Raw genomic sequence first — 23297 nt, forward strand, 5'->3', positions numbered from 1 at the left:
TGAGGTCTTTACCAACCAGACTGTTTCTGTGATTCCGAGACTCCATCGTGTCACGCAGCACGGCTCTGGGGTGGGACCGTCCTGCCTGCAAGGGTGACCGCCCACTCTCCCTATGCCGGTAGAGGTGTGGAACTCCATAGTTAAAAACAGCAAACGTTTAGAAATCGTCCGTCTCCATGGCAACCTCAACCAGACACCGCTGCAGCCCTTCCCGTTTCTAACCCCTCTACACGCCCCAAGGCCCGGGGAGAGCCCCGGGCGCGCCCGGTTCCACCCCACAGGTGCCGGCCTCACCCTGCATCCCTTCCCCACCGCCGCCACAGGGCCAGGGCTCGGGCCCTCCCGCGCTGCTGGCGCGGGCGCGGCAGTTACTCAAACTTTCCCCTTCTCTGAAGCCTCAGAAAATGGAGGCGGCGGGAAGGGCGGGGTGCTCTCGGTGGCGACGGTGGCCCCGGCCCTGCTACTAGCCGCCGCCCGGCCCCTGCGGTGGGTCCGCCCGCTGGGGGGCACTGCTCCCGCCCCGCCGGCCGCGCGCGCCCAGACCCCAGCGGCCCCGCGGGCTGTCTCAGTCAGTCCCGCGCCGGCGAGGGAGGGTGTGGAGGCGTGGACCGGTGAGAGTGACGTCCCTGTTGGCTAATGAGCACGCCGCTTGTCTGACAGTTAAGCGTCCGCCGCCAATGGGGTGAGTAGGCGGGGCGGGCGCGGCGGGACGCGAGCGGCGCCGCAGGCCGCCGCGTTGGGGCAGTCGGCGGAGGGAAGTGGCGCAGCATGATGCGGCTGTGGCGCTCGGCGCTGCTGCGGGAGCTGATGTTGCTCGGCCCGCCTGGGGCCGGCGGGACGGGTCCCGCCGCCGGTTCCAGGCGTCTGCCGCCTCCGCTGGCAGCCTTCGGCGCGAGCCCGCCCGCTTCTCGACGCGGCCCGGGTTTGGCGACCCCACCATCTTCGGCGCGGGGTTTGTGCACTCGCTCGGAGGGAGCCTTGGAGGAACCGGGGAAGGGGGCGCCGTCACCGACCCCCGGAGAGTCCCCCGCGGATAGCGGCCACAACAATAACCACGGCGGCGGCAAGGAGCTGGTCGGAGGCGGCGGCGGGGAGAAGTGAGTCTTAAGGGGAGCGGTGGGGCCGGGCTGGGTCGGGCCGGGCGGCGGGGGATGCGGAGGCGCCATCTGAGCGCCGCCTTCCCCTCACACGCGTGGTGCCTGCGGAAGGGGGACGGGCCACGCCGCCCCGGGAGGGGCTCGGGAAGTGGCGAGCCGCTGCCTCGGCAGGTGCGAGGGACGGGCCGCCGCTGCACCCAGGCATCGTCGCCTCTCCCGCGGGCTCCAAGGCTCGTACCGCTGTGGGCTGGGGTCTGTCGGAGCAGGCCCGGCTACCGCTTTCCTCTGGGTGCGTGCTCGCTCCACCCGCCCAGGGCCCTGATGTGGGGGTCGCCCAGCCCGGGAGTGGGCCGGCGGGTCGTGGAACGCGGGCTGGGAGGGAGAAGGAAACGCAGACTTGTGACATGAACTCCCCAGGCTCCGTGTGTGTTTCTCGGGGCTGCCCTCACCGCTGCTTGTGGTCCTGTCCGCGCCCTGAGCTTCCACTTAACTGGGGATATGTCGGGGGGAGTGGTGCTTATGTGCTGGCTCGCTGAGAAGAGCATATATTAGTCTGCTGTGGGTTTTTTTGTCCTAGCGCTGCTGCTTGCATCAAAGACTTTTTTTTCAGAGGCAGTGAAAGCTGTATCATTTTACATTAATTATGAAAGGCAATATAGATGATGAGTAGTTCTGCGTTGGAAGTTTTGCAGCGCTATTATCTTCACACCTATGTCTAGTGAGTTAAGGATGGATATTATCACCCGTCAGTGGTGTGTACAAGTGTTCATAGGTGCTGCAGAACGTGTCCCTGAGCCAAGAGGTCCTGATCTGCACATAAATGACAAAGGTACATGCAGGTAATAGAATGTAAGAGTGTATGTGGTTTTGAAGTTAATGTGCCTTCACTCAGAACCCGAAATGCTCTTTTAAAAGTAGGTTAGGGCCAGGTATATAAGCTCTGCTCTGTGTCCCATGTAATAGCCAGTGCTGAATATGGGAAATAGAGTATAATGGTGTGAGGTAAAGGGATTGATGATTCTCCTTAAAGCTTTGCTCTTCTAGTCCTCAGCATATGCGGGTTTTGAAAAATTCTTGTTCGTTTCCTTTGCCCGTTGCTTGTTGGAGCGTGGGCAACTTGGTATCTCTGATAGCATTTTACAAGAAGTTTGACAATTTTACTGCAAACCTTTTGGAGCCTCATTTCCTTTGTGTGTGTATGGAATGTGCCTCCTGGCTTTCCTGTAGGCAGCCCATGTGTCTTTGCACTACTTACATGGTGGCATAATTAAAACCCAAGCCACTTTCCCAGGCTTTGCTATGCTTATTACCTAGATGAGAAAGGCAGAAGACAGAGAATGTAAGCCCAAGAATGGAGTACCTTGTTTTAACACCAAGCAAAGTCTCTGCTAGCCTAATGCTAAGAGGAAGGTCTGGAAAAGATTCCACGGGGCCAGTCAGGAAGGCTCAGCCCTTAGCCTGTTAATAGTTCTGCTTTTTGAGTTGTGGTTTTGGTTTCGTTGGGGCTTTTTTTTTTTTTTTTTTTTTTTTTTTTTAGCGTAAGCGTGTACTCCTTCAGCGTGGCAAGTGGGGAAGGAAACTATCTTATTCTCCTCTTTACCCACCAAATGTCATAGCTGCTCAGCTTGGCTCAAGCCTTTTGTTTCAGTGGGATCTAGCCTTCTTTAAATGCACACTTGTAATTTCTCCTGTCAAACTGCTTAAAAAACGCATGCGTATCAGGTTATGTAACCGTCTATAATATAATACACAGTCAGATGTGTATATTATCCTACTGATCAACATATATGAAGTCTTCCCTCTCAATTAGCTCAATACATGATGTTTAGAATTGAAAAACAATCCGTCTCTGGCTCAAGTTGACGTGGTCTGTGCTTCCATTTTCAATGAGAAGTACAGATGGTACTATTAAAAACTTGGGGAAAACCAATACGCCTCCCACGAGGGGGCTTGGCGGATGTTGAAAAAGCGACTTAAAAAAAATTCTCTTTAAAGAGGTAGCGTTTTTCTGAAACAGCTTTTCTGACAGCTTCCTGCAGTAGCACAGGCAGGTAAACCCTGTGATTTCTAATACGTCTGCAGCCACAAACCGGTTAGATGTTTCTAATGATTTTTGGCTTTTGCCAAAAGAATGTATTTGAAAGTCAGAGGCTTGTTCTTTGATCCTCACTGCAAAATGAACAAGGAAGATAAAACATAGTTATGAACAAGGAAAAAGCTGGAAACTTTCTTTTCAGTGCAGGAATTTCTGGTGGTACATTAGCCAGGCTGCTGCATACTTTAATTCTTGACCTTTTTTTAATACAGAATGCTGAAAATCTTCCTTAATCGTGTGCAAGTGATACATTACATGTGGAAATCATGGCTGTATTAACACCAAGGAAAAGTGAAGTTCTTCCAAAGACAGGTTTCTGGACTAAATTGACAGCTGGGCTAAGTCAGTGCAATCTGCCTGAGCTGCTGATTCCAGCACTTTGTCATCCAGCAGTATATAATGTTAGAGTTGTGTTTGGCAGATGGTTTGTGGACTCAACTGGGAAAATAATTGTCCTTTTTGCCTTCCTTTCTGGTTGTTTTGGGGGATTATTTATTTTTTTCAATTTGGGTGTAAGGTTCTAGGATACAGGAATAAGGAACAGTGGCAAAAGGTAACACTAAGATTTTTCTTGCTTATTTGCTTGCCTCACAGTCCTCATGTACAGAGAGTTACAAGTGAAAACCTAAAATGTTTTGTGCAAAGACTGTAGAGAGATTTAGAATAGTTTAATACCTTGTAGAGGAAAAAAGTTCTGAGGTCTGTGGCTGATGAAATAACTAGGAGCATATTGCATAACCAGATTCTCTTCCATACATCTCCTGTCACCAACTTATTCCTTCTTTGCAGCCTTCACTCTCTGTATCCACCTAAAACTGAATATATTTTGGAAAATAAAAATACCTGAGCTTAAACTTCGGAAAAGAAAAATATTTGATCTTAACCTGAGAGTGAACACAGACCAGTAATTTTGATTAATGAAGGCTGTGTATTAAAATGCAATCACATCCTATGTTTGTGCCTGAATAATTTAAACATGATAACCTAGTCCAGGCCTAAATTCTAATCTTGTGTAGTATATAATAGTGTTTAGTTCAACTTTCAATAGAACTGTGAAAAAGTGTACAACTTTCAGTATGTGTGTTTATTGTTCTTACATTGTACCCTGGACAGTGCTAGGATTAAACCTAATGAATCTTAGTATTTCTAAATTGCAAAGGACTTTCAGTATTAGTTTTTCTTTTACACCCAGGCTAGACTCCAGAGAGATAACTATGGCCACCAAGCAGTGGTTCCTTCTTGCTTTTACAGCTGTTGGATGTAGCTATGATTCTCACACATGCTAGAAACTTTTAGAAGTACATTTTCAATAGACCTTTCACAACTTTGAGGCTCAGGTTTTGAAGCAGCAGTGCTGGGTTTTGCTATAAGCACTTTGATGTCTGCGAAAACATATCTGAGATAGCTTAGATCTAAATTTAGAAATACGTAGTTTTGTCTTGGTATGCTCTCAGGTAAATGGTTACCCACTACTGTTAATGGGATCAGTGTCTAACTGTGCCAGTGGACAGAAAGTAATTTAGTGTCTCAACAGGGGTTTGCATCTCTTACTTTGAGATCAGTTATCTGTAGTATGGTGACAATTTCTTCACGATGCTTATTTGAGATAGAGTAGCTGTCACTTGTGTGTTGCAGCCCTTGCAGCTTTCACAGAGCTATAGAATCTTCCAGCTTTAGGTTGGAAGAGACCTTCAACTATCACCTAGTCCAGTTCCCCCTCAGTGAGTAAGGATATCCTCAACAGAGCAGGTTGCTCAGATCCCCATTCAACCTGACATGGAATGTTTCCAGGGATGGGGCATCTACCACCTCTCTCTGTAACCCAGGCCAGTGTCTCACCGGTCACAACAGGCCCTGCTAAAACATTTGTCCATATCTTTCTGATTAGGCCCCTGAAATAATTACTGGAAGGCCACAATAAGGTCTCCATGGAGCCTTCTCTTCTCCAGGCTGAACAACCCCAACTCGCTCAGCCTGTCCTCACAGCAGAGGTGCTCCAGTGCTCAGGTTGTTTTTGTGGCCTCCTCTGCACTTGCTCCAACAGTTCCATGCCCTTGTGCTGAGGGCTTCAGAGCTGGACACAGTACTCTAGGTGAGGTCTCACCAGAACAGAGGGGCAGAATCCCCTCCCTCGACCTACTGCTGATGTTGCTTTGGAATGCAGCCCAGGAAATGGTTTGCTTCTGTGTTGCGTGGTCACGTTGTTGGCTCCTGTCCTTCTTTTCACCCACCAGCACCTCCAAGTCCTTCTCTGCAAGGCTGCTCTCTATTACATCGTCCCCCAGTTGGTATCAATACGGAGGATTGTCTCCTCCCAGGCGCAGGACTTTGCACTTGGCCTTGTTGAACCTCGTGAGATTCACAGAGGCCAACTACTCAAGCTTGTCCAGGTCCCTCTGGATGCTATCCTGTCCCTAGGGCAGGACAGCTTGGTGTCATCTGCAAACTTGCTGAGGGTGCATTTGATCCCAGTATATCATTGATTAAGGCATTAAACAGTAGTAGTCCCAGTACAGACCTCTGAGGAGCTGTATCAGTTGTGACCTCATATTTTTAGGACTGGTGTCTTATGGTTAATAATGAGCCTGAGACGATGCTTAGTAGTATCATATCTGTATAGCTTTTTTTCTGTGAATCCTCTTCTGCATTTACCACTTACAACTTGAAGCCCAAAGAAGGGGCATTTCACTGCATTTGTAATTTAATCTCTTTGATATTGTAGAAATTATAATTTGACTTTTGTTAAAATGAAACCCTTGCTGGAATCTGCTATAAGCGTCATTCTGATGCCAAGGGAAGAACTGAAGGAAGGAATTTATATGGAGCACAAAGTCCTTGTGCTTGGATTCCTGCTTTCTTTTTTTCTTGATATTTAAATAAAAAAAAAAGTGTGGACGTCTGCCAGGATTCTGGTGTACAGGTTAGAGTACTGCTGAAGGAATCTAGTTATGTAAGAGTCTGGTGCTTAAATTTTTTAAGAAGGAGGGAAGTAGGTATCAAAAGTCATTATTCATGAAATCGAATAAACTGAAATTTCCACTTTAATTTGACTGTGGAAACTGCAAGTGCCCTGACTCGAAAAACAGCTTTTTGCCATGTGCTGAACAGTGCTATCTTGCTAAGTGTGCTCACGGTGCCAAAACATGGCTTTTAGGTTAAGCAAACATCAGCTACTCACATCACTGACCTGATAACTGCAGAGCAAGCCTTTCTACCTCTATCTAGCTGATAAACTTCATCAAAAGATGGACTATTTGACAAAGAGCCATTTTCTGTAAATACGTTGAATGCCACCTTCTCTGCTCTGGCCATCAGTGCCGACCCACTGTTCACTTAGGCTGGCTGACGCAATACTGAACAGCAGTAGATGTGGAAGATAGGAAAGCAGTGTCAAGAGAGAATCTGTGCTGTGAGAGGTGCACACATCTCTCTAATAGATAGAGGCAGATAAAAATCCTGGTCAAGTATCTGAAGGGGTTTTTTTTAATCTTTGTCAAAGGTTAGGATTGGGCTGGCCACTAGGCAAGGGACATAGGCTCACTGTGAACCCCTCTGCCATTCCAAAGGGAATAAGGGAGAGAGGCTGCTAGGGTGGGGAAGAAATGAAACCAGCTTTAATTAAAATAATAAATTAACTAGATACAAATTGGAAAGAACCGATATTTGAACCCAACCCCTGATGGCAGTTAGTCACTGTCACCACTGATACTGTGGCAGAAATCCCACACTGGACATAGTGGGAGATGAGAACTAGATTCAGGAGCTGGATCCTGGAACTGAATTCAGGAACTCATGGATTGGGATTGAAGATAGAATGGACAGAGTTCTCTTGGGGCAGTGGCCATTGAAGAAGAGATTTGACCCTGGTGGTCCCTTGGCTTTATCTTGAAGATGGCATCCATGGGATGGAATCCCTTGTTGGTCAGTTTAGGGCCACCTGTCTTTTTGACTCCTCCCTGCAGGGAGTCTGCACCCTAACATGGGACACAGCATTCAGCAGTGCCCTTGGTCTGCAGCTCAGCCCTTGGCAGTACCTCTCCCCATCACGTTCTTCACTGCCAGCAGCAGCCGCTGGCTGTGCAGGCATGCCCCGAGCTGCGGAAAGTGCCAGCACTGAGCACAGACTGAGCTGAGAAGTCACAGCACTGAAGGGAGAATTGGTTCTGTTCTAGCTCAAACCAGGACGCCATCCCAGATAGAAATTCCACATTTGGAACAGCTGTAAGAGTCTGAGTAATAGCACTGAAACTAGTAATTAAATAGATTATCAGTTAAAATTTCTCAGTGCATTTGCTGGCTTGTTTTGTTGGGAGTGAAATGTGGAAGTTTCCTCTGACGGACCTTTGTCGATCCAGTAATGAGTCTTGTAGCAGAGACATGCCTTAAAACACCAAATCTCAACACTTTGGGGAGCTTAGTTAAATTCTGTGTGCAAACAGGGAAAACGTAGGGGTGTAGACCAAAAGAGCTTTAAAAATGTATGTAGCTGCTGAGGGAGATGCAGAATGAAACTTTAAGTGGTGTGTTGGTGATTCTGGTTCTGGTGGCCTGACCGGACACGGTGTTCTCAAAAGACTGAAAGCACAACATGCTGCGTGGAACGCTTGGTTGTTCTTTAGGAAAAAGGGAGTTCAGTAATTTGCTTGAGGTAGTTGCAAGCATTTGTCTCTGCTGAATTGCCAGCCTGTCTGTATATTAGTCAGCCAGCATCATCTGAAAAAAAAATAATAAAAAAAAAAATCCAGGCTGTAAGACAAGGAAAGTTTTGTTGGCTTACAAAGCTGTCTTCTGTTCTTAGTTTGGAAGTACAGTGTTTTAAGTACATTGGAAAATGAGAAGTGAGGCTTTTTTTTTTTTTCCTACTGCTTTTCACTGCTGGTTGAGAGGAAGACAGGGAGGCAAGTGAAACATAAGCGTTGTCTTAAATGTAAAAGGATATTTGGATATATAATCAGATTTTTGTAAAACATAATTGTAAGTCAGACCTGTTGTTGAGCTAGAATAAAGCTTGTGTCAGGAGAAGAGGGAGGATTAAATGTCAGCCTACCTAAGGTCTGTGCTTCGTTGCATTTTATTTTTGTAGTTACAACCATAACTACAATTATTTCAGTTGAAATAATTGCTCATCTCAGCAATTATTGCTCATCTGAAATAATTGCTCATCTTTGTGAAGACCTTCACAACTAGAATTTAGACCTGCTTTTTGGACATACATGTATAAAAATAAATTCTATTTTGGGGCAGTAACTTGTATATATTACAGTATAGTAACAAAATATTACCAATATTGTTAGATTATAAGATTGAGCTTTTAATATCAATGGCTAAAATTGAGTAAGACTGCCCATTCTGCATTTTAGTTCATGGCTTCATTTACCTGAGAATTCTCTTGGTTTTTATTTTTTGCTTGTTGAACATCAGAACATGGTCTTTCTCCAAACTGATTTGGCTAGAAACAATTCTAAGCACTCCAGGGGACTAAAAACCATTGCTCCAGAGTCCTTTGCTGCCCCTAGGAGTCTGGAAGTCTATTTTAGCTGTATGCTATGATCCCATGCTCCTAGAGGAAAATGTGTGCTTCTGCTTGCAGCAGGGTACTTTGGAATATCAGGGAAGGGCAGAACTCAGAGGTTAAACCTACAGAGAACTTCCAAAGGCTTTGAGGGCAAGTTGTCAGTGTTCTAGCATTTGCTCTTGGAAGAAACCTTGATGCTTAATCTGGTTTCCTTCACATTTTGCTTACTGCAGGCATTCAGGGAGTGAGTAAAACAGTTACCACATGGAATGCTTGAAGAGCCAATGGATTTACTGTGATAATTATAGTGAACATTTCAGATGGAAAAAGAGGAGGCTCTGGGGAGACCTAATACTGGCTTTCCAGCACCTGATGGGGCCTACAAGAAGGTTGCAGAGGGGCTGTTTTCAAAGGCCTGCAGTGATAGGACGAGAGGCAATAATTTGAAATGAGGGTGGTAGAACAGTGGAACAGGTTTTCCATGGTGGGGATTGAGGCCCCATCCCTGGAGATACTGAAAGTGAGGCTCAACAAGGTTCTGAGCAGCCTGATCTGGTGGATGATGTCCCTGTTGATTGCATGTGGGCTGGACTAGATAACCCTTGGAGGTCCCCTCCAACCCAAACCATTCTGTGATTCTGTGCACTACACTGCCTGTGATCTTTGCCAAATCGGCACAATGAGAGTTGCTGCTTCTGGTGCTTGAGCTGGTTCAGGTTACTGTATTGTGCTGCAGATGGCTTTGCTTGCTTTCACTGTAACTGGTGTGGCTTATGTAAGCTTCTAGAAGGACAAGGGCTTTAGGACTTCTCCTAGGAGTCCCTAAAAATGGGCCGATCTTGAAGTTACCCATTCATTGTATCTTTTTCTTGCATGTGAAACCATTGGGTCACTCTGTTTCTACAGTTTTATTATGAGGCACGTGGGTCTTCTGAGTCTTATAAATACTTTATCTTCTGTACAAGTCACATGTCTATCCTCTGTAGCATCAAGAAGAGGGAAATGTGCTGAGTCTGCTCCAAAAAACTTCTAAGTATAACCTTAGCAATAAACGTACGTCAGTGAAGTGCGTGACTGTGTTGCAGTCAGTGTTTGCTATTGTAAAGTATGTGTGTACTACTTTAAATATTGCCATTTCCCCCCCTACCTAAGCAGACTTTGAGTTCACTGATAAAAGTGTTTTTAGAAATTCATGGGAGCGGTTACCTTGGTATTGAAAATGTGTTTCCTTGTGAATAATGTGAAAATGGGTATAAATAAAAATACACACACAACTAATCTATGTTTTGTTGTTGTTGTTTTCTTTTTCCAGTAAAGTGAAGCAAGGTCTCCTTCCTAGCTTAGAAGATCTGCTTTTCTATACCATTGCAGAAGGACAAGAAAAAATACCAGTTCATAAATTCATAACTGTAAGTTTACTGCTGTATGAAAGCTAACTACTGCAAGGGTTTTTACCATGAAAAATAACAAAGCAAAGAATTTCTATTACGTGTGCTTAACTGCAGCAAGGGAATTCACTGGGGGTTTTTACCCCAACACTATTTCTGTAGTTAAGTAAGGGAATGAATGCTCTGATATTGTTATTCATTTCTTTGTTGTGCAAAAAAGTGTACTTGAAAGCATCTGTGTCTGTGGCAGGGATGGGTGGTATTTCCACTTGTGTAAAATGTCGTTGGACCACTGTGGATTGCAAATTCCATTAATCCTTGCCAAAATGGCAAAAGGATCAGTGTCAAAAAGCCTCTGTGTCGATAATGACAGATGTCCCATATCATGATAAATGAGAACTTGATTGTAACAGCACTTCTTTCTTTTCTTTTCATGTCAGTAATCATTGTATTACTGTTTTATTGTAATAGGCACTCAAATCTACAGGATTACGTACATCTGACCCCCGGTTGAAAGAATGCATGGATATGTTAAGACTGACCCTTCAGACAACTTCAGATGGAGTTATGCTGGACAAAGACCTTTTTAAAAAGTAAACTTTCTGTCAATAACCTAATTGTATAATTCTGGATGAATGTTGTCTGTGTGACTGACTACCTGCTGTCCTAGGAGAGTGATACGGTATATAAAAAGGGAGTCAAGCACCCTCCTACTGATGCTGTTTTCATATGAATTTATTCTCTTGTTTTGTGCAGCAGACAAATTGATCTCCACAAGGGTTTAATGCATCAGTGTTGTTTGGTTGTGTATCTGACCCTGGACTAGAACTCTTGGTCAGATGCCAAATAAATGAATTGATGCAGCATGGAGTAACTAAAACCTTTCGCTGTTTTTGTGTAGTGAGATGTTCAGAGGAGGAGTATGGTTCATTCAGGAAGTGAGTATGTGAAAAATAAAATGAAGTTAAGCTCTAAGGAACGTAGAGAACAGTTAGGACTGTGGGCTCTGCTTTGGAAGAGATATGTGCCATGTTTTAGTGAAGCTTTTTTGTTAAGAAAAGCCTGGTCAGTTAGCTGAATGATATAAGCACTGTTTGGGCTATCTCAGTGGCTAAGTGCTTCCCAGGCTGCCCAGAGAAGTGGTGGAATCACTGTCCTTGGAAGTGTTCAAAAACAGAGATGTGGTGCTGAGGGATGTGGTTTAATGGTGGACGTGGTAGTGCTGAGTTGATGGACTTGACGATTTTGGAGATCTTTCCCAACCACAATGATTCTGTGATTCTAAATTGCAAGATTAGCAGTGTTGTACATCATGGCTCTAGGATAGTTGTTTTTGTAAAAAGCTTGCATGGTTACCTCCTGTGTAGAAGAGTTTTGAACATAAAGACTATCCAGAAGGTAAAGAGGTGACTGTTTTTTGATGTAGCAGATTTTCCCTCACTGCAGCAGGTGTTAGTTAACCTTTTTTGTAAATTAACACTCCTTCCCTCCACAACTTGGGTTACCTGTGCCTCCTGAGCACACTGCATTTGCTGTGTAGAGACTCCTACAAGGGTCTTCTATTGTTTCTTCTCCAAGTGTTTAAGGTGGGAAATAGAATAATGTAGCTGCTGAGCTGTACTCACCTCAGGGCTTTGAAGTTTCAGTTCCCTAAATGTAGAAGCTGGTGGTGTGTTTCCCTGTTGAGTTTGAATTCAAATAAAGCATCAAAAATAAGTGATGTGGGGTAGGGATAGCGTAGGCTTGGCAAGATAAATTAAGTTCAGTAGGAAAAACCTGTAAAATGTGTTCACTCAAGCATGTATTGTCTGCTTCTAACAGAACTTTCAACCCCTTTTTAGTGGTGCCAAACATTTGACTAGAAGTGATTTATTGTGAAGATTTTGGCTTTTCAGTGCTCTCCACTTAAATAAAAATTCAGAAAGGGAGCTTTCAATTGAGCTTTCAATATTTCCTCTCCAGAGCTTCTTGAATTGAAGGCTTCACTGGTGCACACGTCAGACAGTGCTTGATAAATTTCTTGAATTAGGTCTTCGTGTGACATCTTTAATACAACACTTGGTCTTTGCAGCATGAATGATTCCTTGCTGAGAGCAGCCTGCTTACTGAAAGCACCTCAGCATGCTTGTTAGCTTCCTGTTTTTGTGGTACACTACCTAAGGTGCTAAATAAAGTGTCACAGTGCATTGGAGATTGGAAGGGACCTCCAGAGTTCATCAGGTATTAGTACTGTCTAACTGTTAGATGAAACTTAGGCACCTCAAGAGATATGGAAGATCATACACTCTAATCCTCTTCATGAGGTGTGCACATTTTGACCTGTTCTATATTTTAGATCTTTCTGTGAAATTGTAGCTAAATTGTGGTAAAAAACCCTTACAATTATAAAATTGTAAGGAATCCTCCTACCCCCATTTAGCTTTCCTTTAACTTGCAAGCTTCTTCCAGACAAAACTAGAAGACTTGTGAAAAGGTCTATTTCTTAACTAGCTGTGTTCTGTTGTGAGGGGGTGGTGGTAAGGCCTGAGGCAGTTGGAATTGAGCTATTTTGGAAATGGTTTACCCTTGAATGAGATGGGAACTACTTGAGGAACAATTAAAGCTCTGAGGTTTAAACCCAGTTCTCCTTTCCGACTGGCTTTGTAGGCGTAGCCTTTGTCACAAGATGCTGTCTGTCCCTCTTTATTGCCTCAGAAGGGTGGTCTTGCTAGTCACATCTCCTCTGATGTGCATGTAGGAAGCAGCAATCTGGATATATTCTGTTCTAAGCCTAAACCTGACAATCTGTTGCTGGATCTCTGTTTGCTCTTGAGCCGCTGAGCTGCTCTCTCGATCTAACTTAGTTAGCAAATCCTCAGGAAAACTTTCATTTCTTAGATACGCTTAACCCAGCTATTAATAAATGTTTTCATCCTGTTGGAGCGATTAGAAAGCTTTTGACAGAAGATGCAGAGGGCTTTCTGCTATGTTATAATATTAATACCCCAGTTGTCAAAATAATGTCACTTTTTTTCCCCTAAAATGTCTAAATATGTTGAGTGCTTCTGCAGACATAGTCTTGCTAGTTGGAAGCTAAGTTTCACATTCTTTTCTGTAATGCTTATACTTAGAATTTTAAACAGGGGAGAAAAAGTGTCCTTGGAACTGTGTTGATAGCCAAACAGTTCCTCAGGACTGTGGGAGCTGAGACTGTTTTTAGCAGGTATCTACTTTGTGGAGGGAAGCAATAATCAGTAATCCAAGCTAGAATTTGAAGAGGAATGGATGGAGGTAAAAAGTTGATAAATGAAGAAAAATAGTGCTGTACGCTGGAGACCAAAGATTCAACTTCAACACCCTCCCTCACCTCCCCAACCTATTGCTTTGAGGTTATACAAGTCACTGAAAGTTAGTATGGAGAAGATTTGCAACATAATTTCCCAACCCACACATACCAGGGAAGTTTTATAGTTTGAAAAGGCTTAGTTTCAAATTGGAGAGAAAATGCTTGGATTTGCATTTGGCAAAATAGATTTTTTTTTTTAGGATAAGATCATTAAAGTTTGGAGAAATGGAAGAAGTTGAGGTGGGAGGTTTTTAATGTACCTATCTTGAACACTACTAAGGTATGTGGGAGATGAGGACTAAATTGGTAGTAGTAAAATTTGTCTATAGAAAGATTTTTATTTATCAACATATTATTTTATTTAAATTCCTTGCTGTGGACTTTTACTATGGCTCCACTTCTGATGCTGAGACACACAGGCACTGACCTTGGGAGAAGTCTGAGAACAAGAGCTTCTTGCAGAAGTAGCTAATGCCCTTGAATGTAATTGGAGGCTCTTGGGTACAAAACCAAACAGGATTTTTTTGCAGGATATGGGGAAATAAAAGGAAAGGACAAGCATGACAAATTCCAGCAAACCCAACTCAATTGCAGTTTTAACATAGACTAAGAAATCTAATACAGACAATTCTGAAGATGTGTCTACAACAGAAACTTCTCTGCTCTTTGTCTTTCACTCTTGGAAAGTAGCATTTGAAATGGCTGTCAGCTGAATTTGGGATGATATCTCCTAAGTACAAAGGAGTTCAAACTGAAGGTTTAATAGAAGAAAGGGAGATTCAAAGGAAGATAATTCTGTCTTTCAGTCATCTTCATGTATCTTCATTTTGAACTGATAATGACTTTTAATAACAGGGTTATTGGAAATCCCTATTCCAAGTGAAAACGCTTCCCTGCAAATTAGTTTTTTACTATTCCCAATGAGTCTTCACTGGAGAGATCTCATCTTCTTAGTGTGGGCCTACGTGTTCTTAACTTTCCACCTCGTGCTGTGTTTCTGCTTTTGTCAAGGATGCCAGAAAGCAGTGTTAATGAAAGTGTTTGGTGTTTAAGCTCCCTTGTTTTCCCTTGCACTTGGATAGGGCTATTGATAGCCTTTATCAGGTCGTATTTCAACTGATAATAGCTCCTAATTCCCACCCTTGCTCCTGCTCACCTCTCCACAGACAAGACAAGCAGACCGCTTTCAGCAGCCTGTCTCAGCTTGTGTTCTGATCCTTCCATTCTTCTGTTTCTCCTAGATAAGCCCTTTCCTTTTTACCTCATGAACTTTTAAAATGTTCCAGATGGGCTGTTGTTTAGAGGGCGTGGATGATAACTGTGTTCTGGGTTAAAAGGCAGCAAAAATTCCTTAACTGCTGGTAGTCTGAAGCAAGAGACTTGCACTGCTGCTCACTTTTGCTCAGTTTAGAAGATGTCATCAAGTCTTTCCATGGGGTTTTACTCTTACTGGGGTGGAAGTGTGGATTTAGATTGGATGTTAGGAATAAGTTCTTTACCATGAGGGTGGTGGAACATTGGAACAGGTTGCCCAGGGAGGGAGTTGAGGCCCTTTCTCTGGGGATATTCAAGGTGAGGGCTCTGGGCACCCTGATCTAGTGGAGGATGTCAGGGGGGCATGGACTAGATGATCTCTGGAGGTCCCTTCCAACCCCTAATGTTTTGTGATTCTGTGAAATCTTTCTCATAAAGATCTGTTCTCATAGCCATATAACTTCATGTGACTTACTTAAATAGCCTGTAATAGTTACTTAAGTAGTTTTTTTTTTTTTTTGTGAGTGCTTCTATCAGTACACTAATAAACTCTTTAACTTCTTGCAGGTGTGTACAAAGTAATATTGTGTTGCTTACTCAAGCTTTCAGGAGGAAGTTTGTCATTCCAGATTTCATGTCGTTTACTTCACATATTGATGAGCTGTATGAAAGTGCTAAAAAACAATCTGGAGGAAAGGTAACCTGCTTGTAAATTCAAAGTTCTATAGATCTCTCTTGATACCATGCTTTTAAGTAGACAGCTTGGTTTTGTTTGTTTTCTAACAAAATGTCAAACTGATAACTTGATAAAACAGTTTTGAAGGATCAGTTATGCCTGCAACTTGTAAACTATGTTAGAAACACAGCTCTCTAACAATCTTAAAGTTTTGAGGTTAGAATCATAAAATAGTGTTGTTCTTTCTCTTTTCTTTTTTTAATGTAAACTATAAAACTGCCATATAATTTGTCTTATTAAACTTAGTCTATAGAAGAATTCTGCTCATCTGCACAGTGAGCTAGGTTGTGTGACATAGTCAGCATTGTACCTGTGTTAGTAATTAAAGTTGAAAGCCCCTGAATGTTTTTTTACAAGCTAAAATTTTATATTATTTAGACTGGATAATAACAGTGAGGAGCAGGTTGCCCAGGGAGGTTGTGGATGCCTCCTCCCTGGAGGTGTTCAAGACTGGGTTGGATGAGGCCTCGAGCAACCTACTCTGGTGGAAGGTGTCTCTGTCTATTCCTAGGAGGTTGGAACTAAATGCTCTTTAAGGTCCCTTCCAACCCAAACCATTGTATGAATCTATGATTCAGAAATGCCAAACATACCATATCACAGAACAGAGATTCCTCTTAGAACACGCTGAAGTTTGTACTTTGAAAACATGCTTTATTTGATAATGATCTAGTGAAGTTAACAGTTTGTAGTGAAGTTTTAGATGTATCAGGTGATTGGTAGTGGAATCTTTCAGTTGTACTTTGTCCTTTCCACAGATATTTATGTTAATTAACATGTATTAACATGCAGTTCAATATTTTGGATGTTGTAATGTGTCTTTCACATTGTGACAGGTTGCTGACTATATTCCACAACTGGCCAAGTTCAGCCCTGATTTGTGGGGTGTCTCCCTTTGCACAGTGGATGGACAGAGGTATATTCTAACTTTGGGAATTTGCTATTTTGCTTGTTTGAAATGTCTGACACAGCATGTCATGGTATCTCATGGTTTAATAAATAAAAAGCTTTGCTGGAATTGTTTTAAGAAGTAAAATCCACTCGGTCATCAACTCGTTTTCAGCTTCTTTGTTTAAGCTGAATTATTTTGCTATTGTTATGAAATATTGCTTGAATAATGGTTGTAAATGCTATAGTTAAAGCTCTTATGATTCAAGCTCAGTATGTGATTACCAGAGGACAAGATAGAGACAATGCTTACATAGTTTTAATCTTTGGAAATTGAAGAGTTGTCTGCTTGTGCCTCAAACTATGTTGTTTTTCCTATAGGTCGCATCTACTTAATGAGTTCTTTCTCTGCATTTTAATGTTTGTGCTTTAGCCTTATTGTACAATTTCTGTACACCACCAGAAAATTCAGATTCATATTCTTCAAAAAGAAAATGGAAACTGGACAGAACTTAACATGGTTTTGCTTTTCAGGCTTATTAAACTTACTTCTATAAGGGCGTATGTAGGTTTTGGATATAGCTAGAGTGATCTTGCTTGCTTTTTTTTTTTTTCTTTCTTAGTAAGTAACTTAGTGTAGCAGACGCAGTTCTGAGGCTAAAGGTTAAGGCCATCTAGCTGAGCTGTTTCCGTGAATTTCTCTGAAACTTTCTCACATCTGTGCAAAGAAAAGCAGCAGATTCACTTTTGATTTTGCCATCAGACCAGTGCTTGCTTGGAGTCTTTTGCTCTACACAGAGCAGATGCTGCATTTATGAGTCACTCTTTGATGCAATCTGTCTTAGATGTTGAAAGTAGACTTTCCAAAGGCATTTAGTAATTGTAATAAAATGCCTATGCCATTATCCAAAGGAATGTAAATATGGTTACTTAATTACTGCCCTCGAATTCCAAAACCTAATTGGATCTCATCTTTGTTTATATAGTCATAAATCTGTACAGTAGCTATATTCAGGTCAGCTGTAGTCTCTGTGCTCTGAGTATGTGGTTTGTGATTGAGTAGGGTAAGTGTGATAGTAGAGGTCTGAGGTGATTTTTTGTTTTGTTTGATTTGGTACAGACCTGTTTCTGAAGTTGCTTTTATTTTGTGACCTCAGCAGCAATCACCAGCAGCTGACTTTATAATGCTTAGTTTGTGGAGGCCATTGGCAAAACCTTTAAATCTTGTGTGTTAGTTCTGTAAAAGACTTAGTAATAATGTTCTTTTGGGTTTTGGGGTATTTTCATTAATAGACGTAGTCTTCAGTATACTAGGTGAAGCATGTAACACTCAAACAGGAGATTTCAAACCTCTTCATCTGTGTTTTTCTCAGGCATTCTGTTGGTGATACCAAAGTTCCATTTTGTCTTCAGTCCTGTGTAAAGCCTCTGAAATATGCTATTGCTGTTAATGATCTTGGGACAGAGTATGTGCACAGATACGTTGGTAAAGAGCCCAGTGGATTAAGGTTCAACAAATTGTTCCTGAATGAAGATGGTAAGAGATACAGAACACTTGGTCTTGCAAATGCTCCGGTTTAGAAAATCATTTAAAAAGCTACACAAACTTTTTTTTTTTTTAAGTCCTTTTCAATTTACTATGTCCTCCTAAGTCTTATTATTAGACAATATCCCCAAATATTTTGCCATCAGCAAGGTAGGCTTATCCTTTCTCACTCAGTTTTGCCTAATTTAGAATGCTAGTAAAAGATACTTTGATAGATTCGTAGAGTGGTTTAGGTTGGAAGGGATCTTAAAGACCATCTAGTTCCAACCCCCCTGCCATGGGCAGGGGCACCTTCCACTAAACCAGGTTCTTCAGGGCCCCATCCAACCTGGCCTTGAACACCTCTAGGGAGGGGGGAAATCCACAAACCTCTCTCAGTGGCATGTTCCAATGTCTCACCACCCTCACTGTAAAGAATTTCTTCCTAATCTCCAGTCTAAATCTGCCCTCCTTAAGCTTCAATCAATTTCCTCTTGTCCTGTCCCTTCAAGCCCTTGTAAAAAGTCCCTTCTTGGCTTTCTTGTATGCCCCTTTATTATTTCTGTTTTATTTGCTTATTATCAAGCTGTAGGGGAAAAAAAAAAAAAACAACAACAAGTTAACTTTGATAATGGAGCTCTTTGAAATGTATATTTCTTCAGCTGAGTTGGTAGCAAGTGTTCCTCAAGCATGCCTGCTGTAAAATGCTGATGAAAGAATCAAAAGATGTTAAATTGAATTTAAGAGACATGTACATCACTTCCCTCCACGGCCTTCTGAGAAGCAGGTGTTGGTGCCACAGACCAGCACTGCCTAGTTTCCAGAAGGCAAAACTTGAACATATCTTGGGTCACAACAAGCCTATACAGGGTTGGGGGAGAGTGCCTGGAAAGGTGCCCAGTCTAAAAAGACAACAGTTGAGCCAGCGTGTCCCCAGATGGCCAAGGAGGACAGTAGCATCTTGGCCTGGATCAGCAGTAGTGTGGCCAGCAGGACCAGAGAGGTGATTGTCCCCCTGTACTGGTGAGGCCACACCTTCAATACTGGGTTCAGTTTTGGACCCCTCACTAAAAGAAGGACATTGAGGTGCTGGAGTGTGTCCAGAGAAGAACAACAAAGCTGGGGGAGGGTCTAGAAAACAGGTTTGGTGAGGGAACTGGGGCTGTTTAGTCTGGAGAAAAGGAGACTGAGGAGAGACCTTCTTGCTCTTTACAACTACCTGAAAGAAGGTTGTAATGAGGTAGGTGTTGGTCTCTTCTCCTTAGTAACAAGTGACGAGATGAGAGGAAACAGCCTCAAGTTGTGCCAGGGGAGATTTAAATTTGGTGTTAGGAAAAATTTCTTTACTTCAAGGCTTGTCAAACTCTGGAGCAGTCTGCCCTGGGAAGTGGTGAAGTTACCATCCCTGTGGGTGCTTAAAATATGTGTAGGCATGGTGCTTAGGAGCATGGTATAGCAGCAGACTTGGTAGTGTTGGATTAATGGTTGAACTTGATGATCTTAGATCTTTTCCAGCCTAAAGGATTGTATGATTCCCACAGATTATCCTAAGCTGATTATTTCTGTTTCATATTATATTAATTCTCAGGCATGAAAATGTTGTTTTTAAAAACATGATGCCAAAAATCTGCAAAAGATGACTCACATAGCCTTAGAGGAAATACTGGATGTTATCTCTGCAACACAAATGTTTCTTCTAGCAGATCTTTCTCAGTGAGAGAACAGGCAATGTTTCTGTTGCCATGGAATTGCAATTAATATTTAATTACCAGCATAAGGCTTGGATGATATTTTGTGTCAAGGGCTGTGTTGAATTCTGACTTAAATATCCATATTATAATATATTAATGATAGAGGGGTTTATTCAGCACAGACTTGAAAACCAGCTTTGCAAACTTACAGCCCTGCTATCTTGTTTTTGCTTTTCTAGTTTTTCCAAATCAGATGTACAGTGTGAAGACGACTGCTTTTTGTGTCCTAAGAAAGCTTTCACATAAAAAAAAGTTTTGATAGGGCTAAAAATTGACTTTTTCTTTTTTTTTTTTCCTTTGGATTGATACAGATTTCATGGGTTTTGTGTTTTTCATGCAATGGCAGAAAGTATAGTCATTATTTTCTTGGTTTTATTGCTACTTTAAAGATGGAACTATGAAGGAAGATGAATTGCTAGGCTGCAGTCTTTTATTATGTTACTGTTCAAATTAGGAGTGTTTGTAAGACTGCTATGCAGTAAGAGAATTGGGATTATTTAAAGCATGCATTAAATTAAGAGAGTTGTTCAAATGATATAAATTTTAAGTGTGCTGTCATGAGGAAACTGTTTAGAACTAACTTGAACAGCCTCTTGCCTATATAGTGCTTAAATGAAAGACTAAAACAAAGTAGAAGCTTAGTACAAGGAGAGAAAGGGAAGGGACCCTCAAAGGTCATCTTGTCCAACGTCCCTGCAGTGAGCAGGGACACCTCCAACTAGAGCAGGCTGCCCAGGGCCACAGCCAGTCCGATCTTAAATGTCTCCAAGCACAGGGCCTCAACCATATCCCTGGGCAAACCTATTCCAGTATTTCACCACTCTGTGGGAAGAATTTCCTCCTACTGTCCAACCTAAATCTGCCCTGCTCCAGTGTCAAACCATTGCCCTTCATCCTACCACTCTCATCCCTCCCCAGCCTTCCTGTATGTCTGCTTCAGATATTGAAATGCAGCTCTAATGTCTCCCGAGAGCCTTCTGTGAGAAGCCTACTAACCACACCCTTTATAATACACCCCAGGATGCCCTTGGCCTTTGTGGCTACAAGGGCACATTACTGGCTCATGGTCATCCTTGTGTCCCCCAGAACCTCCAGGTCTTGCTGCTCTCCAACAGGTCAGTCCCCAGTCTATACTAGTCCAGTAACATAATTGTTTATGGAACTTAGTCAAGTAATAAATATTACATTGCAGTTGGATGAGACATTGCCAGGAAAATGTTTATTCTGCTGAAGGATTTTATTGTAGCCTTGTTTTGGTTGGAAAAGACCTTGAAGATCATTGAGTCCAACCATGATCTAACTCTACATTAAAGTCTGGTGCTAAACCACATCCCTCAGCATGACATCTCTGCCTCTTTTAACATCTCCAGAGATGAGGATTCAACCACCTCCCTGGAGAGCTTGTTCCAGTGTTTGAGAGCCCTTTCAGTGAAGAGGTTTCTCCTAATACCCAGGCTAAACAGCTGTACAAGTAACACCTAAGGCCAGCAACCAGTGAAGTCCGTGTCTTGTACAACTGGTCAGAAGAATTAAGAGAGGAGCTGATTAGGGAAAGGGTCTGGTTTGTGTTTGCATGGCAGCTTGCTAGAGCCATCATGCTAATTGTCAAGCAGTTTTGAGGTATTAAAAAACCCCTGTTTTTTACCAGTGATACCCAGTGGAGAGAATTTCAGGTAACTAATTATTTGTAACATGGAGACTTGCAATATATTTAAAGGGCTGTTCCAGACAAGTATCTTCTTTCCACAATAAAAACAATCCTGGTGAAGAATAGATTTACTATTCCTAGGCTGTTAGGTGGGTTGTTTACCCAGAAGAATCAGTGTTAGACTTAATCAGGGCACCCCAGTTAAAGTGGAAGGGTTGTTATGACTTGGGCTTTTCATTACAGATGAAAACATGAATTTACTCCAAAGTAGAATGAGACGATAAAGCAATAGAAGAGACATTCAGAGAAGCTGCATAAAAGATTTATCTTGTTTGGGGTTTTTTTTGAGCCTTATTAGATAATTACCTTTATTATTTGATTGTATGCAGAGAGTGTGATGTGTGTGCACTTTGGTTAGTGATGTGTGTCAGATAGCTTTGCAGAGTTTGATATCTCTTTCTTAAAGATTAATAGATTAATTTATTCACCTCTTTGGCAAACTGTTGCAATTATAGTATCAATGTCAGTAGAATCATAGAATGGTTTGGGTTGGAAGGGACCTCCAAAGGTCATCTAGTCCAACCCCCCTGCAGTCATCACGGGCATCCTCCACTAGAGCCAGTTGCTCAGAACTTTGTCAGTCCTGACCTTGAGTATCTCCAGGGATGGGGCCTCTACTGCCTCCCGCGGCAACCTGTTGCAGTGTTCCACCACCCTCATGGTAAAGAACTTGTTCCTTATGTCCAACCTAGATCTACTTTTCTCTGATTTCAAATCACTGTCCCTCATCCTATCACTCCAGGATTTTGTAAACAGTCCCTCTGCAGCCTTCTTGTAGGCCCCCTTCATGTACTGGAAGGCTGCTATTAGGTCTTCCTGGAGCCTTCTCTTCTCCAGGCTGAACAACCCCAGCTCCCTCAGCCTGTCCTTGAAGATGAGGTGCTCCAACCCCGCAGTCATCTTCATGACCTTCCTCAGGTCCATGTCCTTCTGTGTTGAGGGCTCCAGAGCTGGATGCAATACTGCAAGTGTGGCCTCACTAGAGCAGAGTGGCAGAATCACCTCTCACAACCTGCTGGCCACACTTCATTTGGTGCAGTGTCCATTGGTGGCTTACATCCAGTTTCTCATCCAGCAGCACCCCCAAGTCCTTTTCTGCAGGGCTGCTCTCAATTTCATCATGCCCCAGGATTGCCCTGACCTAGGTGCAGGAGCTTGCACTTTGCCGTATTGAACCTCATGGGATTCTCCTCAGCCCACCTCTCCAGCTTGTCCAGGTGCCTCCGGATGCTATCCTGTTCTTCAGTCTTGCCAACCACACCACTTAGCTTGGTGTTATCTGCAAACTTGCTGAGGGTGCACTCAATCTCACTGCCTGTATCACTGATACTCAACAGCACAGGTCCCAGTGAAGACCCTTGAGGGACACCACTTGTCAGCCATCTCCATTGGACATTGAGCCTTTGCTCACTACTCTTCCTGAACCTCTTTGCTAATGGCACCCACTGTGAGGTGCATCTGTAGTTTCTGCTGCTTTAGAGGAGACCTATGTATGCCTTCCCTCAAAAAATTGATGTAGTAGCAGAACCTACACACCCCCAAAAAGTGAAAACATACTGGAAATAGAAGTATTATTGACAGCAGTATTATTGCTGTGGAAGAAATGAGAAGGTTTCTTTCAGAGTGTAAGATTTTACTGATACATCTTGGCCCTTAAAAAGCACAGTGTTTCTTAAGTCTGTGGAGAGATCGTTTCAAAGAGGCAGAGATGTGCTGAGGAACATGGCTTAGCACCAGACTTGGTAGAGTTAGAGAATGGTTTCACTTGATCTTAAATGTCTTTTCCAATTGAAATGCTTCCATGATCCTTCATTGTAGAATAGACTGTCACAGTTGGAAGGGACCAACAATGATCATCAAGACCAGCTGCCTGACAGTATCAGAGCTAACCTTAAGTTAAAACATGTTGTTAAGGTCCAAATGCCTCTTATAAATGTAGCTGAGAGGCTTGGGGCATCAACCACCGCTCTAGGAAGCCTGTAGCTATTGTTATGAGATAAAAGGGTTATCTGCCA

At 42.9% G+C, this 23297-nt stretch overlaps 1 protein-coding gene across 1 annotated transcript in view; it reads left to right on the forward strand.

Moving 5' to 3' along the window:
• Positions 1-768: 768 nt before the first annotated feature.
• GLS (glutaminase) overlaps positions 769-23297 on the forward strand; it is a 71837-nt gene continuing 49308 nt past the window's right edge. The window contains 6 exon segments of the mRNA XM_054381470.1: positions 769-1097; positions 10020-10116; positions 10567-10688; positions 15242-15371; positions 16247-16326; positions 17672-17835. Coding sequence (XP_054237445.1) covers positions 769-1097; positions 10020-10116; positions 10567-10688; positions 15242-15371; positions 16247-16326; positions 17672-17835 — 922 coding nt within the window.

The sequence above is a fragment of the Indicator indicator genome, chromosome 5 (genome assembly GCF_027791375.1).
Source record: "Indicator indicator isolate 239-I01 chromosome 5, UM_Iind_1.1, whole genome shotgun sequence".
NCBI classification, from domain to species: Eukaryota; Metazoa; Chordata; class Aves; order Piciformes; family Indicatoridae; genus Indicator; species Indicator indicator.